At 37.3% G+C, this 23,492-nt stretch overlaps 1 protein-coding gene across 1 annotated transcript; it reads left to right on the top strand.

The window, feature by feature from the left end:
- Positions 1-2,136: 2,136 nt before the first annotated feature.
- On the top strand, positions 2,137-4,523 carry LOC142632658 (putative CCR4-associated factor 1 homolog 11). Its single transcript, XM_075807025.1, has 3 exons — positions 2,137-2,271; positions 2,376-2,621; positions 4,164-4,523. The coding sequence occupies exons 1-3, from the start codon at positions 2,137-2,139 to the stop codon at positions 4,521-4,523; spliced, it is 741 nt and encodes a 246-aa protein (XP_075663140.1).
- Positions 4,524-23,492: the final 18,969 nt, after the last annotated feature.

Below are 23,492 nucleotides of genomic sequence, written 5' to 3'. Positions count from 1 at the left end.
CATTTTTGATTTTCTCAGTCTTCAACTCACAAGTTTTTCATAACCATTATTGTCTAGGATAAGGATATGATGCTAGAGGATGAAGTGGAAGCCGATGGTCATTGGGCTATGCAACAACCACCAAATTTTGACAATATGAGGGTTGATGTTCTAAGCATTGGTCCTTATTGGCTTCAAGTCCTGATCTTTCAAGCACATGATCAGTTGGTTGGAGTGACAAAATTTATGAGCTCTCTGCCTTTAGGATTTGATAGGATTAGATTGGCTTATGAGTTATTTTTTTTATTTATCTTTGTTTTGTTTCTAGTTTCTTTTTTGTTCACATTGTCAATTTTAGTATTTGAATTGAGGTTTAAATACTATCTTGTTCCTTCTTCTCAATAAAAAGAAATACTGTCTTGTTCCTAGCATTTCAAATGTATTATTTTAATCCTTTTGACTTCTATTTTTGTGCCAAAAGTTGGTGGTAATTAGACGGGTTGCTTGTTTAAATTTATGTTTGGTACCCATGCCCATTAGTTGTCCAATTCATTTGGGGCTCCTTTGGATGGAAGAGGGAAGGAGGTGGAGTGAAGGGGAGTAGAGTAGAGTTGGTTGAAAATATGCTAATTTTGGGCCAAATCTACTCTACTATACTCTTCTTCCCTCCCTCTCAATCCAAACGGACTAATCTAGGAGAAACCTAAATTGTGCATTCAACTAATCGTTCAATTTGCATACATGTTAAATGGGTGAGACCTAAATTGCGCACTTTTTAACTATTTGTCAAATTTACAAAAAAACACTAAAAACTTGGAAATAACAAAAATATCAAACTGGGCTTGTGCTGATTCAAATTCATCTTGCTTAGCCGAATTGCCTTATCATATCCTTGGACTAAATGATTTGTGACCCTAGTCATGCTATATACGTTTAGTTTATATGTCCACTTCCTTAAAAGTTTTCCCTTTTGTTCATTTTTAGCAGTTTCAGGTGCCTGCACTTTATTAGATTTGATAGGGGTATGCATTTCCCCTTCTAGTCTATGTGACTATAATTGTTTACCATAAATTTTAAGTCAACATTTCTTTAGAAGAAAACAAAACTTCCACACATTTGAATATTTCAATATAATTGTGAGTACATTATGTTAGTAAAGGTTAAGCATAACTTTGGGTTGTTGGACATTAAAATATCTTTAACCTAATGTATCCAAAGGAGTGTGTGTAATTGACAATTAAGTGAAATTATGTTGTTTGGGCTGATTTGGGAAAAAAAAATACACATCTACATGATGATGTGTCACTTAACAACCAAAACTAACCGAGTGTGTGTTTTTACTAATGAAACCAAATTTCAGGGTGTATTTTGCAATTTACTCCAAAATATTGCATATTTGAACCTCAAATCTCTTATCAGTAGGCTAAGACAACAATTTATCTCTTATTCAACGACAAAAAGTTTCATAAGTTGAGTTAGATAACTACATTGAATTTAATTTATCTTGAAAAATATGTTATTAGTTATGTTTTATTAATCAAATGAAACCAAACCCCCCCCCCCAAAATTCAGTTCCCCTTTTCTTTTCTCCTTTTTTTTTTTTAAAAAAAAAATTTAAAATTTTTGGGTGTCATAAATAATTTGGTCCGTTCACTTTTTTTTTTTAACACTTCAAAATAAAGAAGTAATCCCTTTGTAAAAATAAAAAATATTAATTCCTTTTCCGAACAGAAAAAAGGAAATCCATACTTTAGTCCTTAAATTAAATCCGACGGAACCAAACCAACCTAGGCCTAACATAGATAAACGTGCAAATTAGAATTAGAGGGAATTGGGGAGAAAGAAACGAAGCTTTGCTCGTAGTGTTTGTTGTTTTGGATTTTGATTTTAGGGGATGGGGTGTGACTTGTGAGATTGTTTTGGAAGATCAAGATGGCACATCTGGGAATTGAAAGTATCTCTAGCAAAGCCCAAGGGTCACAGCCCAAATTTGAACCACCGCCTTATTCAAATTTCCTATTCCTATTCGTAAAACAAAGGGCTTCACAACACCGCCATTCTTCAATTGTGCTTATAAATAAGCGCAAATAAATTGTTTGCTCAATTTCAGTTCTTTCTTGCTCTGATTCCTGAGAAACTTTGATATCAAAATACAATATGGATCGTGTCTCTCTTCCTCTGATTGTAGTAAGACAAGTGTGGAAACACAATCTTTTAAAGGAGTTTGATCTCATCAGAATTGCAGGGATGACTCACAGAATGGTGGCTTTCAACACTGAATTCCCAGGTGTTGTTTTCAGTCCAATGAACATTGACAAGCGAGAGCATGGAAACTACCTTCCTTCTTGAACTACAATATTATCAGAGATAATGTCAATGCTACCAAAATTATACAGTTGGGTTTGGCACTCTGTGACGACAAAGGATCATTGCCCAATTACGGTACCAAGTATCAATACGCTTGGGAGTTTAACTCTAGAGATTTTGATGTCTATAATGACATCCAGAACACGGAATCAATTGAGTTACTCAAAAGCCAGGGAATCAATTTCGACAAGAACTTGAAAGAGGGTGTTGACTCTGCTGACTTTGCAGCGTTGATGTTGAAATCTGGGTTGTTGGGCATGATGGAAAAAAATCTGGTTTTGCATCTTATGCAAAACTCACAGCAGAAGCAACAAACAATGATCTATTTCATTCATGGTTGATAACGTATACTATGTAAATTTCAGAATTTAAGAACAAGATAGCGTACCTTGGTGTGGAGAAATTCAAAACAAAGATCAGAAGCACTTGGGAACACTTTTAATCTTCACTCCAATTCCACTTTATGTCCAAGATGTGTGGTCTCTCAATCAGTTTTTCAAAGGGAGAATGAAAGTGTGTCTCACACTCTCTCACACACCGTTTCTTTTTCTTTTCTAATCTCTTCTCATAAAAATTCTGTATGTTTCTCCCTTTATAACTAACTGATTATCTAATTGGGTTGGCCTATTGGGCCTTTCCAATTGGGCTTAGTGTGTGGCTTGAAGTGAGACCAAAAGGGACCAATAAGACACTAGCTCCAATGGGCCTTGGGCTTTTCCGTCAACTCTTGACAAGTCCAAAGTTACCATTAATTATATTTAATACCACTATATAAATATAATTGCACTCTAGGCTTTATTAATAAATTATATCTCAAGACTTTATTAAACACGTAACTCCTTCATAAAATATTCGTAGTAACACAAAGTCATAAACGTAAACTGCCACTTTGTAAATTACTACATCTTATCCTTGAGTACCCGGTTTAATTCTTTAAAATTATTCATTATATATTTATGAAATCCAATTTCATAAATATATACTTTAGTAATTTCTTACTAAAGTGGTTAGGCCTAACTCTCTGAATAACTGAAACCATTAAACTTATCTCAAGGGAATATTTTATATCTCCATCAAGAGACTATGAATTCCATATTGAGAATATATGTTCCATCAACACTAAATGTGGCTGCCCAACATACTGAGGTTTTGACCGTCACTTCAGGTCTCACTCCTGATATATCAAAGTAACCTACACTTCATGATCAGGTCCATTATTCTATCAGGATTAAGAGTTCATGCAAATAGAAGTCGTGAGATTTATTATTCATTTGACAGTCGTTAGGAGAATAATAAATCTCTCAGCGGTCCAGTTCAATATGTTTCAACTCTTAAAATATATCAACATATCAACTAGAAGTTTCCACTTCCATGATCAAGACAAATCATCTTAGTTGACATGTTATAGTCTTCGCAGATGAAATGCCCAATTTCATCACCGACTACGAACTATAAATTCTGAGTTTACAAAGAACTTGTGATTTACATGTTCTGTGACTTTTCACATAAATCACATACAATGCATCTCATGGACTATATGATAATGTCCCATATTCACGTTACCACTATTTTAGATAATAATAAAATAACTTTATCAATCACAATATTAAGTCATACATCATGTCATACATAATGTCATACATAATATCATACATAGCATCATACAATAGAATTTAAGGGCACTAATCCTAATAGGGCAATCACTCTGCTTCGCTTGGGTTACCTTTCATGGTGCCTATGACATTGCCCACTTGATGAAAATCTTGATCTGACAACCACTGCCGTATGATCTGGTGGGATTTATGAACCTGGTGCAGTGCTTATTTGGGAAAAGGCTATTCGACCTGAAGCATATGATGAAGTTCTGTGATGGCCTTTATGGGGGTTTAGAGACGGTAGCTAACAGATGGGGAGTGGAACGCGTGGCTGGGAAGAGTCACCAGGCTGGTTCCGATACCTTGTTGACTCTGCAAACTTTCAGGAAGTTCTTGGATGTATACTTCAAAGAAAGGAACAATGGTGGACTCAGACATAGTGGCCATTTGTTGACAGGGATGCAGTGCGTTCTTCACGGCTTGGAGTGGAATAATAATCATCAATTGAATAATGCTGGCTTGAAGTTGATTAATGCATTTAGTCATGGGTTAAATGTGAATATGTGTAGAGTGCTGGCTTGAAGATGATTAATACGTTAGTCATGGGTTAAATCTGAATATGTGTAGTGTAGACAATCATACGCATTATGTAATTGTTATTTCATTCAGTAAAAATAAAAATGATTTTTTTTTTTCAAAATTATAATTTCAATACAATGTTCAATCTTTTTAGTTTCTAATTGTTTAATATATATATTGCTGGTTCGAAGACTAGAAATACATAGTGTTTTGTGGTGAAAATAGGAAAATAGCCATAATTTTCTAACTATATAATTAGTAGTTACGGTTTACAAACTATATTTTTTTCTAGCATCTCGAGTCTAAGAGACTTGATTTTGGGCCTAAAAATCGAGTTTTTGAGGGTCGATTTTTAATGTCTGATGTGGCAATTTTTTCTACGTGGAGTCTACCTGGAAATCGAGTCTCTGACACTCGTTTTACCAGCCAAAAAAATTTCTAGTCTAAGTCACCATCAGTTCCCTAAAATACACAACCACTAAAACCCACTAGTCCCACGTCAAAATCCAGATCACAACTGAGCATAACCCATAAAAAAAAAAACCAATGTCCCCAAATCCATGGCTGCCCAAATCCACGGACCTGGGTCGCGCGGGCCTGGGTCGCGCGGACCTGCGCCTGCGCGACCCAGGTCCGCGTGACCCAGGCTGCGCTACTTGGGCGCGCAGACCTGGGTCGCGCGACCTGGGCGAGCGGCCTGGGTCGCCTGGACCTGGGTCGCACGACCTGGGCGCGCCGGCGATGGGTTTGTGGCAGCGTGGAGGAGGAAGAAAGAAGGTGAGGAAGAAAGAAGCAGATGGAGAGCCTAGATGTGAAACGCAGAAAAATAAGGAGAAAAGTAGAATAGATAGAAGATATAAATCGAGTCTTTAAGACTCGATTTCAAACTAGACGCCACATGAAAAATATGCCAAATCAGATGAAATTAGACCATAAAAATCGACCCACAAAGAGTCGATTTATAGACCCAAAATCGAGTCTCTTAGACTCCAGATGCTAGTAAAAAATATAGTTTGTAAACCGTAACTACTAATTATATAGTTAGAAAGTTATGGCTATTTTACTATTTTCGCTGTGTTTTGTTAGCTTTGTTCTTTTTGATGCGACGTCTTGCAGTCACTTTTTGATGTTTTTGTTTATATATTCTTTTTCCCCAATAGTGGGATTGTGGTAGCAAAGTACTCATGCATAAATGAACAAGCTCCCCACTGCCTGAGCTTCTAGACTAACACTTTGGGCTTGGGCTTGGGCTTGTGCTTGGGCACGGGCACTTAGGCTTAATTATGAGAATTGCTCGTGTACACAAATTGGCAAGATTATGCTCAAAATCTGTATAAATGTCATTATTAATAGATAAAAAAAAGAAAAGAAAAGTAAGGCGTAAATACACTTTTGGTACCTATATTTTTATTTCACCACTTTTAGTTTTTAAATCAATTAACGCGTTCTATTTTGGTCCTTACCGTTACTCACTTAACAGAAATTGCTGATGTAGCAAACGGCGTCCATTGTTGGCACATTAAATGCTGACGTGGCCAATGAAATAATATTAAAAATGCCACATCAGCTTATAAATTAAAAAAAAATTATTTATTAATTTTAACTAATAAAAAAAATTAAAAACAGATGGTTTAAAAAAGGAATTAAATTAATTAAATTAAAAAAATTCTTTATATTATGTTCTTCCCAAACATCAAACCCACAAAACTCAAATCATCCTTTTTCAAATCTAGGGGTAGAGGAAATCAAACCCTTCTCCATACAAACATCAAACCCACAAAACTCAAATCATCCTTTTTCAAATCTAGGGGTAGTAAAATCAAACCCTCCTCCATACAAACATCAAACCCACAAAACTCAAATCATCCTTTTTCAGATCTAGGGGTAGAGGAAAGGAATCGAGCTCAAGATCGGAGCCTTCTTCGGAGAAGGAATCATCGTAGGGCGGCAGAGGCTGCGGCGAATTAAAGTGCGAAATCCTATTGTGGAGCTATTCTTGTTGTGAGTAAGGACTATGAGTCTGTCTAGGGCTTATCACAGTGGTTTATGGAGGCTCACGGAGCTTGGAGTCGACGATATCTGCGTCTCCGGCTTCGGCTCCAGAATCGGCAGTTGCAGCGGCGGCGACGACAGAGGAAGTGTAGTTGGGAGTAGTAATGACGGAGCGTAAGCGGTGGTGCGGAGGAATGTAAACGACACCGTAGGAAGAGTGAGGTCAATCCTTTATTGTGAAGGTTTTATGGTTTTGAAGTGGAAGAGAATTGTGAAGGTGAAGAAGAAGAAAAGGTGAAGGAGAGGAAGAGAGCATGCCAGGTTGAGAACTGAGGAGAACAGCGTTGTTTGAAGTAGTAATTTTTTGGTTGGTGATTCAGCTAGGTGGTTGCGTTTGGTGATTCAGTTAGGCTTTTTCAAAATTGGGTTTGATGTTTGTATTTGGTGATTTAGTTCTCGTTTGTGTTCTTTGTGTTTTTTGAATCTTTGAACCGTCTTTGTATTTCGTAAATCTGTGACCTTTGATTTTACTTGTTCCATGTTCGCATGTTCTTGATTTTTTTAATTTTCTCGGTAACCAAACATATTATTTGAGGAAGAACATGAACATGTTCTTCATGATGACTAGGAAGAACATAATGTAATTTTTTTTTAATTTAATGAATTTAATTTCTACTTTAAACCATCTGTTTTTAATTTTTTTATTAGTTAAAATTAATAAATAATTTTTTTTAATTTATAAGCTAACGTTGCATTTTTAATATTATTTTATTGGCCACGGCAGCATTTAATGTGCCAACAGTGGACGCCGTTTGTCACATCAGCAATTTTTGTTAAGTGAGTAACGGTAAGGACCAAAATGGAACGCGTTAATTGATTTAGGGACTAAAAGTGGTGAAATGAAAATGTAGGGACCAAAATAAAAATAACTCCAAAATGTAGAGACCAAAAGTGCATTTACGCCAAAAAGTAATGATGGTGGTGTTCTTATTTGAAAATTAGTAATAATTTCTATACGGCATGATATATGGGCCTAGTCCATTATACGGGCATGATATAGAGGCCCAGCCCATTGTACAGGAGTGATATAGAGGCCTACCCCATCAATTTCAATATTTTGAGAACCCTAAGCCCAATAACAGGTAGTAGAACACACTAGTCCTAAAATCTGCTACATATCAGGGACATGACTGTTTGGCAATGGTAGTGCCTTGGGTGAAATCACCTGCTGATAACTAATTGGTAGCGGGTGCAAGTTTCAAGACAGTAACATTTGTCTTGAGAAGTAGATCCCATTTGGTTAGGAATATGTCCTAGAAGGGACCCCACCTACCTAAAAAGCCTCCCCATCATCATGACAACCTCACTAAGAGAAGTCTATAAATAGGGGCTAAATGAGGGAGAAAAGGGGTTGGAAAAAATTTAGAGTAAGAGATACACATGAGAGAAAATTGTGAGGAACAACAGAAGATGAGTAACTCTCCATCAAGCCTAGGACTCCTTGGGGAATACACAAAAAGGGGAAGGAAGATATGGGCTGGACCATAAACTCTTTCCTTTGGGCCGCTAGATTGGCCTCAGGAGGTCTTCCCATTGTAGGAATCTCATTATCCACTTCATACAGGTGAATTGAGGGTCTGACCTCAAGGCTAACTAGCCACATTAGGCAACAGGCCCGCATAATTAGCACCGTTTGTGGGAAACGCCTACTCAGCTATCTAGAGCTAGTATATTGCTACCTAGGATGGAGGAGAGGGATCATTAGACCCTAGAGGCAATTGATCAAGGACCTCATCCCAGGGCCAAATGAGGCTAGAGAGGGAATGAAAAAGAGAACAGGATCGCATGCAAGATGGGCATGAGACAAGATTTGATTCAGATGAGGGATATTCACAGTGGGAAAGATTAGTATTTAATGTACCCGAACACTCACATCGTAGTGAGTAGGACTGTGAGATAGAGAACCTGCGGAAGCAGGTCGGGGAGTTGGAAATTGAGATCAGAGCCGACGTTGTAGGAGGAACTGCGAGGGGTTATCTAGTGATCCCGACTATGAAGTAGGTAGCATGGCTGGGTTATCTCATTAAAGTGATTCATGGGAGAGAGAGGTCTAACAAAACTATGGGGCAACATTATGATAGGAACAGACACGGGCACCCAAGTACAGCCTTAGATGCCATGAGCCGAGCACTTCGATGACCCACCTGATCACCATTCTTTGATGAGATAGAGTGCATCGAGATGCGAAGGTGTTTCAATCGCCCATATGTTACCTGCTATGACGACAAGACTGACCAGGTGGAACACGTAAGCCATTATATTCAGATGATGTCCTCGTACTCTCAGAATGATGGTTTAATGTGTAAAGTATTCTCGTTTAGCCTCGGGCCCACAATGATGAGATGGTTCAAAGGTTTAAGGAAATGATCCATACACAACTTCGGAGAACTGATCCAGGCGTTCGAGGCCCGATTCATCACTTGTAGTCGAGTCCTTCAGCTTATCGATGCGTTGCTGTCTATGAGGATGGGTAGTGGGGAGACATTCCGATCTTACGCCAATTGGTGTTAGGAGTTGTACAACGAGATAGGCGGGGGAAATGAGCAAGTTGCAGCGAATACATTCAAGCTGTGTCTCCCTTAGGAGTCAAAATTAAGGGAATCCCTAATAATGCGACCACCCGAGAACATGGATCAACTCATGAAGAGGATTGAAGAGTATAAAAGACTAGAGGACGATAGGCAACAGAGTAAGGAAAAGGTGGCAACCTCACAGTTTAGCAGGGACTTCTGTTTTAGAGGCTTCCAGTAAAGGCCAAGGAGGGAGTCTAAGGCAGTAGAGATCGATGTTTGAACTAGAGGGATGAATGTGGTGTTTAAGGAACCATTTCATAAAATTCTCGAGTGGATAAAGAACAAGTTGTACTTTCGGTGGCTTGGTAAAATGGGTGGGGACCCATCTAGGAGAAACCAAACCCTGTACTACACCTATCACCAAGAGAAGTAGCACACCACCGAAGAGTGTAGGGTGTTTAAAGATCATTTGGAGTAGCTTGTGAAGGTAGGGCACTTGAAGGAATTCGTGGTCGAATAGGGAGGTAACGTAACAGGGCAAATGTCGAGTACCCGAGGGAACACACCCCCTTTGCCCTTGGGAATTATTGAGGTTATCCATGCAGCCTCGATTAACACTAGGGCGAGCCGACGTAAAAGGGTTCTTAGTATTACCTCACAACTGGGGATGGAGGCCAATGATTGGCCAAAGAAAAGACTGGGGTTAAATACAGAGCTAATTGCTTTTGGGGATGATGATCTAGAAGGGATGTCCCAGCCGCATGACGACACGTTAGTCGTGACCTCAAGGATTGGGGGTTTTTTTGGTAAAAAAAGTGTTGGTAGATCGGGGGAGTGGGGCTGAGATAATGTATCCCAACCTTTACTAGGGCTTGGGTTTGAAGTAGGAAACCTTCACAGAATATGACACGCCTTTGGTAGGGTTTGACAAAAGGTAGTGGTTCTTGAGGGGCAAATTTCGCTCCTTGTTATGACTAAAGGGAAGGAAGTGATGGTAAACTTCATAGTGGCCAATGTTTTATCCCCTATACAGCCATCTTAGGTAGGCCGTGGATACATGCCATAGAGGCAGTGCCTTCTATGCTCCATATGAAAGTTAAGTTTCTGACTAAGGATGGGGTCACGGTGGTTAGGGGGGATCAACAAGTTGCTTGACAATGTCTGGTCACGACAATCAATCATGAGATCAAACTAAAGGAGTAGGTAGAACCTGAACCGTTATAGCAATTATTGGAGCCCGTAGTGGTCACCGGGGCTAATAGTGTAGAAGAGTTGATACATGTTCAGATCCTTCCATTTGAAGATAGGCATTTTTAGATCAGAAAGAGTCTACCATTGGAAGATCAAGTCGCCGTGCTTCTGGCCTTGGTGCAAAATTTGGATGTATTCGTGTGGAGTCCATACGAGGTGCTTGGTGTTGATCCTAACTTCATCGTTCATAAGTTGAATGTGGATCCACTTTTCCTGCACAAAAAGCAGAAGTCGAGAAGATCTGCTAAGCAGCATGTGGAGGCTGTGAAGGGAAAGGTAGAAAAGTTGAAACAAGCTAGGGCTATTAAAGAGGTGTTTTTCCCTAAATGGCTATCAAATACTATCGTAGTTAAGAAGATAAATGGGAAATTGAGAGTGTGTGTGGATTTTACAGATCTGAGCTAGGCATGCCCCAAAGATCCTTTCCTAGTCTCAAAGATTGACCAGCTAGTTGATGCCATATGTGGGCACCCACGAATGAGCTTTCCAGATGCATTTTAGGGGTATCATTAGATCACCCTAGACCACGAGGACCAAGAGAAAACATCATTTATAACCCTCAAGGGAAAATATCACTACATGATGGGGTAATATCACTACCTTTTAGGTTGAAGAACGTAGGGGCCACCTATTAACGAATGGTGACAAGGATGTTCCAGGATAAGATTGGGAACAGGGTGGAGGTTTATATCGATGATATGGTAGTAAAGAGCAAGAAGGAGGAAGAACATGTGGCAGACTTGATCAAGACATTAAAGATCCTTAGGCGACACAAGTTTTGTCTTAACACCAAAAAATGCGCATTTGGTGGTAGGTGCTAGAAAATTCTTGGGATACATGATCTCTATTCGGGGAATTGAGGTAAATTTGGATCAAATACAGGGCATACAATAACTGGTACTACTGAGCAACCCGAAAGATGTGCAAAGACTTACGGGGATGATCAATGCGTTAAATCTTTTTGTGTCAAGATCGGTGGATAGATGTAGGCCATTCTTTCAATTGCTAAAGAAGTGGAAAATGTTTTAGTGGACTGAGGAGTGTAAGGAGGCATTCCAGGATTTGAAGCATTATTTGATGAGCCCACCCATCTTAACCTGTTCAGAGCCCGGGGAAGACCTATATATGTACCTAGTAGTCTTCGATCTGCGGTGAGCTCCACGTTGTGAAAAATTCGGGATGGGGCACAGTGGCCGGTATATTATGTTAGTAAGACCTTGGTGGATGCTGAAACATGATACCTACCATTGGAAAAGCTGGCTCTAGCCCTAGTCCACGTTACAAGGAAGTTGCTTCACTATTTCCACACCCACACCATCTATGTGTTGATTGAACATCCCTTGCAGTCATTGTTAAGGAGATCATATTTCAGGGGACAAATAGCTTACTATGGAACGAGGCTTGGGTCATTGATGTGAGGTACAAGTCGCAGAATGCTATTAAAGGACAGGTGTTGGCAAATTTTGTGGCAGAGTTTACCCTGACCATGAGCAATGTGGCTCGGTTTAGTTCAGTTTTGTTAAGGTCGTGACAAGTGTACATGGATGGGGCATCTAATGCCCGAGGGGCTGGAGTGGGCATTGTACTAGTGTCACCTAAAGGTATAAGGTTAGAGCATTCATTGAGGCTGAGCTTTAAGGCTTCCAACAATGAAGTCGAGTATGAGACACGCATAATAGGGCTTAGGGTAGATAAGGAGCTGGTTACACAAGCGGTTGAGATTTTTTCAGATTCTCGTTTGGTGGTAAGTTAAGTGGAAGGAACTTTTGAGGCCAGGGATCCTTAAATGGCCGAGTATTTAAAGATAGTGGGTACGTTATCAGCCGATTTCTAGAGGGCAAAGGTATCATAGATCTCAAGGGGAAAGAATAGTCACGTTGACTCGTTGGCCACCTTGGCTTTGTCCATGGATAATTGTGTACTTCGAATGATCTCAGTGGAGGTACGAGAGAAGCAGAGTATAGAGCGATAGCTAAATGTCTCAGTGGTATTGGTGACCGGTTTGAGTTAGATGGACCCGATTATAGAGTTTTTATCTGACGGCATACTACCAAGCGAGGTAAAGGTGGCAGAAAAAATACAAATAATTTCAGTTCGGTTTTGGCTGGGTAGAGATAAGAGACTATACCGACGATCATTTGGTGGACTGTACTTATTATGTCTTCATCCTAAAAAGGTGGACAGCCTCTTAGTCGAGTTGTATGAAGGGTTCTATTCGAGCCATACCAGGGAAAGATCACTGGCACACCGAGCAATGACTCAAGGTTTCTAGTGGCCGAAAAAGCAAAGTGATGCTGCTAAGTACGTAAAGAGATGTGATTAGTGTCAAAAGCATTCCCCAAATATTCACCAACCAGGGCGAAACCTAAATTCAATCTCTTGCCCATGGCCTTTTACTCAATGGGGGTTAGATATTGTGGGCCTTTTTCCTTGGGCCATCGGCAACAGAAGATTTGTCATTGTCACGATGGATTACTTTACTATATGTGTCGAAGCTGAAGCCTTAGTAAATATCTGAGATGTGGATGCGAAGAAGTTTGTTTGGAAGAACATTGTAACTAGGTTCGGGGTCCCTGAAACACTGATTTTAGAAAACAGATTATAGTTTGACAGTAAGGCTTTTTGGAAGTACTACAATGACCTAGGGATCAAAAACCAATACTTCATCTCTATGTATCCTAGAGCAACGGGCAAGTAGAGGCAACAAATAAGACAATAGTTATTGAACTTAAGAAAAAGCTTGAAGAAGCTAAGGGAAGATGGGTTGCAGAGCTTCCGAATGTGCTATGGGCTTACTGTACAACGCCTAGGAGGTCTACAGGAGAAACACCTTTTTCAATGACCTATGGAAATGAGATAGTGATTCCTGCAAAAATAGGGCTGTGTAGCATAAGGGTCTCAAACTTTACCTCGAAGAAAAATGACACCAAGCTAGTCGAGGATTTGGACTAACTAGAAGAACGACCAGAAATGGCCTTGATCAGGTAGGAAGGTTACCAACAAAAACTAGCTTAGAGATATGACTAGAGTGTGAGACAAAGAAAGTTTGTCGTAAGGGATCTAGTACTGTGAAAGGCAGTGGAAGGTATGAAGGATTCAAGTGCTAGAAAGTTGGTGGGGGTTGGAGGATATGGAGGAGAGACCACTCTCCCAACTTTGGAACGTGAGTAGTTTGAAGAAGTACAATCATTAGTTGTAACTGTAATAATGGATGTCTCATGTTGTAAATAAAAAAAATATAGAACAGATTCAATTGCTTTTCATTAAATTGTGCCAGTTATTTGTTCAGTCACTTTACATATTGTTTATCTAAAGGGATTAAGGATAGAAGCTTAGCCTCGGCTTGACCCTAATCACTAATTAGGTGGAAACCTTAAAGAATTTTTTCTAAGGACAGAAGCCTAGCCTTAATTTGAACTTGATCACCAAATAGGTGGAAACCTTAAAGAATTTTTTTTCTAAGTACAGAAGCCTAGCATCAGCATGACCCTGGTCATCGACTAGGTGGAAATCTTAAAGAATTTCTTTTCTAAGGATAGAAGCTTAGCCTCGGCTTGACCCCAGTTATCGATTAGGTGGAAACATTAAAGAAGTTATTTTAAGGATAGAAGCCTAATCTTGGCATGACCCAAGTCATCGACTAAGTGGAAACCTTAAAAGATATCTTCTAAGGATAGAAGCCTAACCTCGGTCACTGACTAGGTGGAAATCTTAAAGATTTTTTTTTCTAAGGATAGAAGCCTAGCCTTGACTTGATTTTGGTCACCGACTAGGCGGTAATCTTAAAGAATTTTTTTTCTAAGGATAGAAGCCTAGCCTCGACCTGACCCCAGTCATTGACTAAGTGGAAACCTTAAAGAATTTTTGCGAAGGATAGAAGCTTAGCCTCGGCCGAACCCCGATCATTGACTAGGTGGAAACCTTAAAAAAAAAATATTTCTAAGGACAGAAGCCTAGCCTCGGCCTGACCCTAGTCACTGACTAGGTGGAAACCTTAAATATTTTTTTTCTAATGATAGAAACCTAGCCTCGGCATGACTTTAGTCACCAACTAGGTGAAAGCCTTAAAGTATATTTTCTGAGGACAAAATCCTAGCTCCGACTTGACCCTAGTCACCGACTAGGTGGAACTTTGAAGAATTTTTTCTAAGGACAAAGAATTAGCCTCAGTTTGACCCCGGTCATCGACTAGCTGAAGACCTTAATTAATTAATCTAAGTTCCAAGTTATATTTTAGGAAATATTCCAAACATCCCATGGACATCCACAATAATTATTAACTAATTTTCACAATGTTATCCAAAAGTCTTAATAGTGCATTGCTCGAATCAAAAGGTCTAATTATAAAGATATATTCCAACCACTATCACTTGAGATAATTTTTGAAATTGAACTTAAAATTACCCGAAAAATCTTAATCGAGCATACATACTTATAATATTTTTGATGCAAACCTCAATCGACACGCTTTGAGACCCAACAAACAATATTGGAATATTGGCCTAAGAAAGCTAAAATTCAGATTTTTGATAGAAACCCTGACCCAACGTTTATAATCGAAATGCGAACCAAAGGTATAAGTATGACACCTTGACCCAATGATTATAATGAATCACGAACAGAAGGTATAAAGTTTGAACGCCACAAGGAAGAATCCCTGATAAGTTCACAGTTCTTGAAGAATCAACAGAAGAGCAAAGCCTCACCTTTTCTGATTTTTATTCAATAATATATCAAAAACGTTTACAGACTTAAGGGCCTATTTAACGGCTCCATAAAACTTGTTAGGCAAGAAAATATATTCTAAAATAACTCCTAATTGATATTTCACTATATCAGGAATCAAATTTGACCTAAAAAGCATTAAAATGCACCTAAAAACAAGGGAATAAATCACCTAAACCTAAAATAATGTTTTTACATAAAAATACCAAAAAAAAAAAAAATTACAATAAATAAACAGTAAATTCTGTCTTACATCAGACCCCTCCACTTGAAACAAACTCGTCCTCGAGTTCATCTTTGAAATCTGAAATCTTCAGGTCCAAATAAACAAATACTTCGAATGCTTTAATGACTTGATCCGGTTATGAAACTTGAGTCCTTCATAAAGTGTAGCACAAAATTTCTTCTCATCTACTTTCAATTTATTTACAACATCAATCAACAAGGGTTGATAATAAAGTTAAAATTTTCTACTCCAAGAAAATCATCATATTGTATAATCATCTTCAACAAATAAACTGAGACTTGAGGATTGTGAGTTGTGGACTCATCCTCATATTTGACCTCAATTGAATCTTCCACAATGTTCTCAATAATTACCATCTCTTTTTTTTTTTTTCGTTGTTTTTTTCTCTTTTTTTTTTTCACTTTTTTTTGGATGATAACAGAAAAAAAAAAGATAAAGGGATAGAAAACTGATTTTAGAACCTGTGCTTTGATACCAAATGATGCGAACCTCAATCGACACGCTTTGAGACCCAACAAACAATATTGAAATATTTGCCCAAGAAAGCTAAAATTCAGATTTTTGATAGAAACCCTGACCCAATGTTTATAATCGAAACGCAAACTAAAGATATAAGTATGACACCTTGACCCAATGATTATAATGAATTATGAACAGAAGGCATAAAGTTTGAACGCCACAAGGAAGAATCCCTGATAAGTTCACGGTTCTTGAAGAACCAAAAGAAGAGCAAAGCCTCACCTTTTCTGATTTTTATTCAATAATATATCAAAAACGTTTACAGACTTAAGGGCCTATTTAACGACTCCATAAAACTTGTCAGACAAGTAAATATATTCTAAAATAACTCCTAATTGATATTTTACCATATCAGGAATCAAATTTGACCTAAAAAGCATTAAAATGCACCTAAAAACAAGGAAATAAATCACCTAAACCTAAAATAACGTTTTTACATAAAAATACCAAAAATAATAAATTACAATAAATAAACAGTAAATTGTGTCCTACATCACCGAGCATACATACTTATAATATTTTTGATTTCAAAATTTAATAGCCAAAGCATTGTTCAATTCATAAAGCAAATATAGGATGAAGAATAAAATCAAACAAAAAAAAGAAGGAAAAAGAGGTTAAACATTGACAAGGACTAACACTTAAGCAGAAAAAAAAAAAAGAAAAAAGAGAAGAAGAGAGAAACTAACAAAAACAAACATAGAGGAGCAGTAGGGGAGATGGGGTACTTACAGCTATGGTATGCCACTTCAGTTTAAGGGCAATGTCTTCATCCCAACAACTCGAATAGTGTTACATGTCCTTGGGCAAAAGCAATGCTTGACCAAGGGTGTCTGTAACCTGGCCCCCTAACCCGCTCCTCCAAGTTCGGACCGAAGAGTCATTGGGGAGAGGTTTGTCCCCCAACATGAAGGTGTTGTGCCACCTTGAGGAAAGGGATGCAGAAGTGGAGGCCATGTTGGACTCAATGACCATTGGTTGCTCGGTAGGTCTTGTTTTTGAAGCAGTGTCCCATGTCGATGGAGTCATCATGGTAGCATTGACTGGAGCAAGGGTGTGTTTGGTGGGAGGAACATTGGATCCTGTGGAGGATTTGTTGGAAACCCTCGGACTCTTTCTACGAATGCAGGGTGCAGAGGGTGGCGTTTGTTGAGAAGTCTGCTGTGGGGCTGATTGACCCCCAGTGAGTTGGGCACCCAGGAACCAGCACCCATGGTTCATGTTGCGCCTTTGAACCATGTCGTTGTCTAGCTTAGCAACGGCAGGATCTTCAACAAGAATGTGTTCAGCTCTACCATGGAAGATTGAGTCTACCGAACTGTCTCGAGCTGGCACTAAGGAGCCTTCTCTTACCAACCGAGGTTCTCTTTGCGGAGCTTCACCTACTGTATGGCCCCTTGATATAAGATAGTATGGGGTTGCCTATTGTCAGAGCAAGCCCCGAATCTTGACAACCGGTATAAGAAGGAATACAGCTGAGGATCAGGTGTGATGCCCTGAGATGCCCGTCGAAATGCACAAAAATCTTCGAACACAGAATGAAGTTCAAGTCTCTTACATGATAGGTGTTGAGGTCCGGTTTGAAGCGCTTGAAGACTGCACAATAAATCTTATGTGCTGAATAATAAATAAAGCAGAGCATTAGAAGCAATACACACACACACACACACATGATAATAATAAATAATAATAGTAAATCTAATGAAATGTATGCAAGAAAGGGATAGGGGAGGCAGGATAAAGGCAATCAACCCTACACTATGTGTGCTCGGGAAGTAAGAGTACTGACTGATTTGCCGATGTGACATTGGGTGCATGAGTTCACTCGCAAGCCAGTTACCGGTCACTTTTACGAACTCCCCTGTGGAGTTCTTATTGGAGTCAGGGAGACACGATATTAACCTCATCGTGGAATCACAAATTTTTAGGTAATTACTGGTTTTAAGGCCACCACAGATACTATATATGAAGTTAATGTCATGATGGTTGAGCCCTAGATCGTACAGGTTACTTAATTGAATCACTCTATTAACTACCCTGTAGGAATTAGCGAGACACTGGTCAGGGCTGAGACCATAGAAATTAAGGGTCCTAAGTGATATAGGGTCCACGAGAAATGTAACCTTGCCCTCAAGGATTGACAAAAGGGGGATGAAAACTACCTTAAGAATCCTATCATTCTTAATATTTCCCTCAGGGCGGAACTTGATATAAACATCTTGGGGGATGTTGAACCTCGCCCTAAAGGCTATTAGGGCAGCCTCAGTCCTTAGAAGGTATGCAAAACCCATTTTTGGGGCGACTAAAAGAAAAACTAAGAGGAATAAGGGAGGGGTTAGAGGACTTACAGTGATACCCTTTTTGTTTGGAAGAGTGATCTCGAGATGAAGGCTAGGGAGGACAAGGCAAATGAGGATTGAAAGGAGGAAATGAAATAAAAAAGCTGGCCAAGGGGGGTTAGGGTGTATTTATTGGGAGAGAGCCTTTAAATGCTTTTGGAGGGAAAAATTAATAACTTCCCCTAGCTATTCGTTACATGTGTGTCTCGGTATATGAAGCAGTAGCGAATCTTGACCATTCGATGTGACAGCTGCCGTTCCGCGTGCAAGGAATACATATAGACCTGTCCATCACATTTAATGATTAGCAGGCAGTTGGTTTTTCCCAAGAAGGATCAGTGCACTGAGGAATCCGTCCTCCGACGTGCAGTCTTAATCCTAACCATCCTTCCACCGACAGGTAAAGGTTAACCTTGATCCCATCCCCATAACATGGGAATGGAATTGTGGGGGGTTATTGTTCGGGCTTGATATAGGAGCTCAATCCATTATATGAGCATGATATAGAGGCCTAGCCCATTGTACAGGCGTGATATAAAGGCCCAGCCTATCAATTTCAATATACCGAGAACCCCGAGCCCAATAAAAAGTAGTAGGACACATGGGTCTAGAAATCTGTTACATATCGAGGACATGACTGTTTGGCAACGGTAGTGCCTTAGGGAAAATTGCCTGTTGAGAACTAATTGGCAGTTGTAGACATCACAGTTTGTACCCCTTACAACTCGAGCTTCCATTCCCCAATGATGCCCAAACTCTAAGGCCTAAGGCCAATTTAGAGCCTAATCAGATATCAAATTGACTTAAGGAGTGTTGAAATGAAAAAAATATAACATTTTTAATGAAAAATAATCTATTTTTGGAAATAAAATGATCAAAGTGGCCCTCGGCCCACATACGTGGGTAGCAGCCTATGTACGTGGGCCAAACCATGCGTACGCAGGCACACTCTTGCGTATGCAGCTAGGGTTTCAAAGATATAAAAAAGAAAAGTTTTCTGCAATAATGACTGAGGTTTGGAATGAATCCCACATCGTCTAGGAGCCATTCCAAACCCCATTTTTTCACTATGTAAAGCCTTACATGGTATATTTTCAAAACACACAGAAATCCCACGAGAAAAATACAAGATTCACTAGAAAATAGTGAGTCAAAATGGAGTTTTTTTACAAAACACCTTCAAGTAATTTTTTTTTTTATAGGGAAATTTTCTAGCCCCAATCCTTTTAGTTTAACCTTGCTAATCACATTTATATTGAATTGTGATAGATTTGAGGTATTGAGTCTAACTCTTTCTTTTCATTCATATTTCTTTTCTCTCTTTCTTTTCAATTTTAATCTTGTTTGTTTGCTTTATTTATACTTATATATATATATATATATATATGTTTTTTTAGATTAGTTTTATAGTTTTCTTTATATCCTTAGCATGTTTGGTTGTTAAAATTAGGGTTTTTATTTGTGCTATGTTTTTCTGCTTTGCTGTTTCTAGGTTAGGGTTTCGAGTAGAGCTGTGCACGCATGCCTTATGCATGCGTACATGGGCCTCCTCTTGCGTACGCAACCTTTGGTATGTGTACGCAGGCCGTTGTCTAGAAACCCTAGTTTAGTCTTCTTCTTCTGTCTCGTTTCATTTTCTTATCTCAGATGTTCCTGTTTAAGTCTCTTTTTATGTATATGTGTATTTGATGCCTCTGTTTCACATGTTTTATTGCTATTTACTTTTGATATGCTAGATTAGGGTTTCATCTCTTGTTTCTTAGTTTGATACCATGATTATGCATTCACATGCCTATGCATGATGCCATAGGTGCTGAGTTGCTACAAGGTGAGTAAATGTAAGTCATACATCACATTCACATGCATATTTGTTGTAATTTTTTGTTTGATGAACATGTACATGTGTTTTTGTGTTGCTTAGATGTATTCTAGTGTGTGTGTGAGTTTAGGACATAAGTGTTAAACATAATTTTATCGAGTTTTAGATGTAAGACACAATGATAGGAGGCCAACCTTAGGGTTGGGCGTTCTTAGGTGCCTGACACCTTTCCAAAAACGTACCTAAACTCTGTACCCATATCTTTGGTAGTAAGGTCAATAGTTTTTCCTCGAAAGAACGCTATATTCATGGTTCCCAAGCCATTGCAAAACTAGGTGGCGACTCCTTCGTTGTGTCCACAATAGCGGGTGCAAGTTTCAAGACAATCACATTTGTCTTAAGAAGTGGGACCTATCTAGTCAGGAATATATCCCAAAAAGGGCCCTACCTACCTAAAAAGCCTCCCATCATCATGACAACCCCATTAAGGGAAGTCTATAAATAAGAGTCGAAGGAGAGAGAAAATGGGTTGGAAAAAATTTAGGGTGAGAGATACACACGGAAGAAAATTGTGAGGAACCACAAAAGATGAGTAACTCTCCATCAAGCCTGGGACTCCTCGGGGGATGCACAAAAAGAGGTATGAAGATAGGGGCTAGACCATAGACTCTTTCATTTGGGCCGCCAAATTGGCCTTAGGAGGTTTTCCCATTTTAGGAATCTCATTACCCACTTCATACAAGTAAATTGAGGATTTGACCTCAAGGCTAACCAATCATATTGGGCAACAAGCCTGCACAATTTGTTAAATAAATTATTATGAAAAAAATTATAAAATTAGTTATAAAAAAATTTCAAAGCCAACAACTTTAATTCTTTTTTATTTATTTTTCTCCTTTTTTTTTATATAGATAATGTTTATTTTTCTCCTTAAAAAACTATCAAACAAAAAATTGACTTTTTGGTCAATATTAAATGAGAACAGGTTTGAATTCTTTTTTGCGTCCACTTTTTTGATTGATTAAAATGAGTAGATATTCCATTCATTAATGTCTACATAATAATAATAATAATAATAAAAAAAAAAAATTTGTTTATACAAAAAATTCAAATTTCAACAATTGATACAGACATTTACAAATCAGCAAGCTTATTTGCAAATCATCAATATATATATATAAAATCAGAGATCTCATGTGAGAGTGCATGATGTCCTGCCACGTGACACTCTAATATTACATTTAACATTTTTTACCTTTTTTCATTAAGTTTTTTTAACCGTTATCCAATAGATCATAGTAACTCATTTTTACTATTATATAAATTTAGCATTTTTTTTACCTCTTTTTATTATGTTTTTTTTACTGTTACCCAATAGATCATAGTAACTTCTTTTTACTGTCCTGCCACGTGGTATTCTAATATTGCATTTAACATTTTTTACCTTTTTTCATTAAATTTTTTTAACCGTTACCCAATAAATCATAGTAACTTATTTTTATTATTATATAAATTTAGCATTTTTTACCTCTTTTTATTAAGTTTTTTTTACTGTTACCCAATAAATCATAGTAACTTATTTTTACTATTATATAAAATATGGGTTGTTCTTGACAATTAGACCCATTAGACCAAAATTAATTCACTATAAAATAAATTACCTTTTAAAAGTAAACCAAACCTTATGAAAAACTCAAACCAGTTCTTACTTTACATATTATGACCCAAGGTTGACCCTTCCCACATATAAATCAAAGCAAAACTCTTACCCTCTTACAAACTCTCTTCTTCAGCAAAATATTTGGTCATTTTTGATCTTTGATCAATAAGTTGTACCTCAGTTTATTTTTCAGCAAAAATGACCAAACTCTTACCCTCTTACAAACTCTCATCCTCATGAAATCATATCTTCATTTTCCCCCAATTTCAATTCAATATGCGTTTGTCTATTAATAATGTTCTATGCAATTTATGCAAACCAATTCTCTGTCATTGACTAGTGTAACAAAAATATATATAAATCTTAAGATCCTTAAGGTTGCTGAAATAATTGACAAGTGCATATTTCTAAAATTTATAATAACAAAAAAGTCTAATAAATATCATATACTATCTCACAAAATGCCATTAACTTAATATTTTCCTTAAAAAAATTTAATGATAGGAATGGTAAAAAACATGATCCTATATAAGAAATACCAAAAATACATGCAAAAAAATTTTCATAGGAGGATTTATCTTTAAATATTATGAAGACAATAGTAAAGATAAAATGCATTGAATGAGATCCTACAAAATAGGTTTGTTAATCATTTCAATTTATACTCATCATTAACGTAAAAAAATAATCATATATCATATTATTTACATTAAAAAAATAATACATATTAATTTCAAAGTTCATTGCAAGATGTAAATTGCTAGGGTATTGCAATAATAAGTAATATTGATACAACAATAGGTTGGTATTACATTTTATGCGTACTTTGTGAAAGGAATGTCAAACCACAAGCAAAATCATTTTGGTATGAAAATTGTGAAACAAAAATAAATCTTTCTATCCCAAAGTTAGAGACACTCACATTAACTATATACTCTCCAAATATTTATAATATATTTATCTCACCATAACTACTATATATATACAATTGCAAACTACTTCAGATACATGATTCAAATAGAAGTTTTTGATACAACTTTCAAAACAAATTTTGTGATATTTGATTGAGATGCCGGGAAAATCCTAATTGAATTTACAAGATATTTTGCTGAAAAATAAACTGAAATACAACTTATTTAAATTATTGTAAAAATATTGATATTGGTGAACGAATTCCATGTGATTTGAAAAAAAAAAAATTAGGAAAAAAATAGATTTCTCTACTTCATTTGAATGAGTTCAATCTAAAGGGTGGTTTTGAAAATTACATAATTGCTAAGATTTTTGATGCACTTTCAAATGATAAAAAGGTATGGAAGAAAAAAAAAATACACAATTTAAGATGCTATATTAATTCTTTTTGCTGCACTATTCCAAAATTAACAAAAATAAAAAAATAAAAATATTTGCAAAAAAACTGGAATATCATTAAAATTTAATATAAATGCAAATACTATGAAAAATCTTAGCGACAAAGTCCAAACTTTGTAAGATTCAATTAAGAATCTCTTGATGCCAATTCATTAGTGATTAACACAAATGATGCAACAAAAAGAAAAAATGATGAAAGCTCAAAAATTGAACAAATATGGAGGGACTAAACTTCAAACGTTGAAGATAGAGAAACTGATGATGATAACAAGCATCACCATACCTTAATCACAAAGATTGAAGAAAAAAAAAATCGTAATGAAACTTTTTATTACATCATATAATAAAAAACAATAATATAGAATGAATTAATATGCTTTTATCAACTTTTAATATAGAATATTACTCCAAGTGGTTTTAATTATTACTCATTACTTGAACAAAATAATTATAATAGATATATGTGAGCAATTTAT

This window comes from Castanea sativa, chromosome 4 (genome assembly GCF_040712315.1).
Source record: "Castanea sativa cultivar Marrone di Chiusa Pesio chromosome 4, ASM4071231v1".
Lineage (NCBI taxonomy): Eukaryota > Viridiplantae > Streptophyta > Magnoliopsida > Fagales > Fagaceae > Castanea > Castanea sativa.
The sequence above is the reverse complement of the archived record's forward strand: the minus strand, read 5'-3'. Positions and strand labels throughout refer to the sequence as shown.

Coding starts and splice junctions, on each gene's coding strand:
- LOC142632658 (XM_075807025.1), top strand. CDS start 2,137: ATGGATCGTGTCTCTCTTCCTCTGATTGTAGTAAGACAAGTGTGGAAA. Junction 2,272..2,375: donor ACACTGAATTCCCAGGTGTT/GTTTTCAGTCCA, acceptor AAAATTATACAG/TTGGGTTTGGCACTCTGTGA. Junction 2,622..4,163: donor GCATGATGGAAAAAAATCTG/GTTTTGCATCTT, acceptor AACCTGGTGCAG/TGCTTATTTGGGAAAAGGCT.